The sequence below is a fragment of the Saccostrea cucullata genome, unplaced genomic scaffold (genome assembly GCF_032062105.1).
Source record: "Saccostrea cucullata isolate Sc308-1 unplaced genomic scaffold, CSIRO_AGI_Scuc_v1 ctg420, whole genome shotgun sequence".
Lineage (NCBI taxonomy): Eukaryota > Metazoa > Mollusca > Bivalvia > Ostreida > Ostreidae > Saccostrea > Saccostrea cuccullata.
The window spans coordinates 33,981-36,626 of record NW_026930373.1 but is presented as its reverse complement, the minus strand read 5'-3'; the positions used below and the strand labels follow the sequence as shown (position 1 = coordinate 36,626).

Sequence of the window (2,646 nt, the reverse complement as noted above, 5' to 3'; positions counted from 1 at the left end):
GACAATCTAATTAAAATTAGATGTTAGATCCACTCTCATACTCGCTACTCCAACATCTAACAGCATCCCATAAAGGGTTGTGTCAGAGGACACTATTCGGGACAACTCTAGACTTATTCGTTTCAGCAAATATACAATAATTTTGCAAGCGACGATTTGATTGGTTGATAGAATTTGATCTTTGCCGTGACCATCTATGGGATGGTGTGAAATGTTAGTGTATCGATAATGCGAACAGATCTAATATCTAATTTTAGTTAGATTGAGTTCATGACAAGTTTATTTTATTTTGCTATTCGCAGAAGAAATGTCTTGTATCTGAGCAAATTATATCGTCGAATCCTCCTAAAGGACACCAGGCATCTAACTTCATGTCTAGTCCTACACAAGGCAAATCGCCATTTGGCTGGCCGGGGCACCAGTTTTGTGTAATAGGAGAACCAGATTTCCAGCTGTACGAGTTCACGCTTTCTCTTCGTGCATATGAGTGAATCCAGACTAAATTTTAAATAAATTAAGAAACCAATTATCTCTTGTGATACAAAATTTTTACAGCAGACATTGTCCTAAAAAGGAACTTAAATAACAATCTTAGTCTTTGGGATACTGTATATACTTACAATAATGGTAAATTTTAGTAATTTCAAAATCAGGAACACCAACAAATTATTACAATAACTTACAATATCCCATCATATTCATCAATAAATTACAATATCCCATCATATTCATCAATAACTTACAATATCCCATCATATTCATCAATAACTTACAATATCCCATCATATCCATCAAGTTTTTGACAAACTGGAGTTTTGCAGGAGTCTCCATGTTGATAAGAGTTTTAGACATTGATTGACAAGTTGTATTAGCGTCATAATAGTTCAGAGCTGTTGGGTAGAGCCAGATGCACTTCTGAATTTCCGGAAACCATTCATCCAGCCCAGAAATGCAACCTTAAATCAATTTGTATTTAGGTTAAGTAAATATTTCTACTGTTTAAATCCAGTTTTAAAACAACTTCGGATAAATGTATCTATATGTGTTGTGTTGTTATCATTATTTATGGGAAAAACATCAATAGCTAAAAGAATCGAATTAAATGTCTCCAAGGAGTAGTACATATATTATGGTCTATTTCTGAGAAAATCTAATATGTTTTCTATGCTAGCATTTTTAAATAGAAAAAATTAATTTGGTATTAAACTGTCACTGGTTGTGAGAATTGTGATGCACATAGAATGCTTATTATAATGCAATGTTCAACAAACATTGAGAGAGTCCATGTTCACAACACCATAATTAGTGATTTACTTAATAAAACCATGTACATTTACACACTATTCAGTATTTAATTCATACTTTATAGCACTAACTTTATTCGTAAAAAATAATTTTTTTTGTTTGATTGATTTTTGGTTGATTGTTTGTTTGTATTTTTCCTTTTTGGAGGACATGTGGTTAATTTTTTCCCTGCAATCATTATAATATTTCAACAAAAAGAAAGTTATTTCAACAAAATTAAGTTATTTTAAAACTTCGTGTGCCTTTCCGTGAAAATTAATTCTGTTGTATAAAAAAGAGTTTTATTTTTACTATAATGTTCTCAATTTTTCTTTTCTCCTAAAACATTCTTATTTTTTTTAGAAATCCCAAATTTCCTCATCTCTTTCCACACAAGTTTGTTGTATAGTTTTGATAACAATATTTAGGGTATCTTGTAGCAATTATAAATTTGTGTAACTTCATTTGTGGGCTTTATTCTCTTAAGATTAACCTTGCCCTTCCAAATTAAGAGTTCTGTGCTGAATTGAAAAAAGGAGATTCATACTGATGGATAACATTCTCCCTCTTTTCTAAATTAAGCAATGGCTAGCTGTGTAGACACTGACTAGATAACAATTGAAAGAAAGGACCATAGTTTACTCAAACTTAAAGCTAAATGAAACCTGCCTGTTTTTATTTTTCCTGGGTTTGGTTTGAGTTTTCTACGTACCTTGTGGCATTAATTGAAAGAATTTGTTCCCTATACCGGGTCCAGCAGATTGACAATGTTCCTCCTGGTACAAGTGACAGTCCTCAGTGGGGCCGTTATACCGGAATGTGTTACAGCTGGGTTTCTTTTGACACATGGCGGCACAGTATATGAGGCTGGGAACATGAATCGTATCCGTAGCAAATTCAACAACGTCTTGGTTTGTCAAACGAGGGATAATGGACCAGGCATTCATGGCATTTGTATCTACAGGAGATAAACAAGGGAAAGTTTATAGGATAATATACATGTACTCCGCAAACTTGTCCCGAATTAGCAGGGTTTTTTAAAAAAGTTTTGTTGAATTTATGAAGGGAATTTTGCAGGAACTTAGAAATATAATTACACTATTTGATTTGATTAATACCAAGATCTATAAAAGGCATCTTCTAATTGCTCAAAGAACTTTATTCGGTAATAACCAATATTTGCCCCCCAAATCAAACTTTGACGGAGAAATATTTATTTTCGTTCTTAAACAGGGTGACACATGTTGACTTCAAAGCACTGAATATTTTCATAAGCAATGACGTCATATGTTTGAAATGAGGTCATGAAAATGATGTAAATTAAAAACTTCCATGATTTCTACAGAAAAATGTATATTTTAC

General features: G+C 32.5%; 1 protein-coding gene across 1 annotated transcript; it reads right to left on the bottom strand.

Annotated features, from left to right (window-relative positions):
- Positions 1-271: 271 nt before the first annotated feature.
- Positions 272-2,241, bottom strand: LOC134283889 (uncharacterized). Its single transcript, XM_062766413.1, has 3 exons — positions 1,997-2,241; positions 774-956; positions 272-498 (listed from the first exon to the last, which is right to left on the bottom strand). The coding sequence occupies exons 1-3, from the start codon at positions 2,229-2,231 to the stop codon at positions 293-295; spliced, it is 624 nt and encodes a 207-aa protein (XP_062622397.1). The 5' UTR covers positions 2,232-2,241; the 3' UTR covers positions 272-292.
- Between the last annotated feature and the right edge of the window lie 405 nt (positions 2,242-2,646).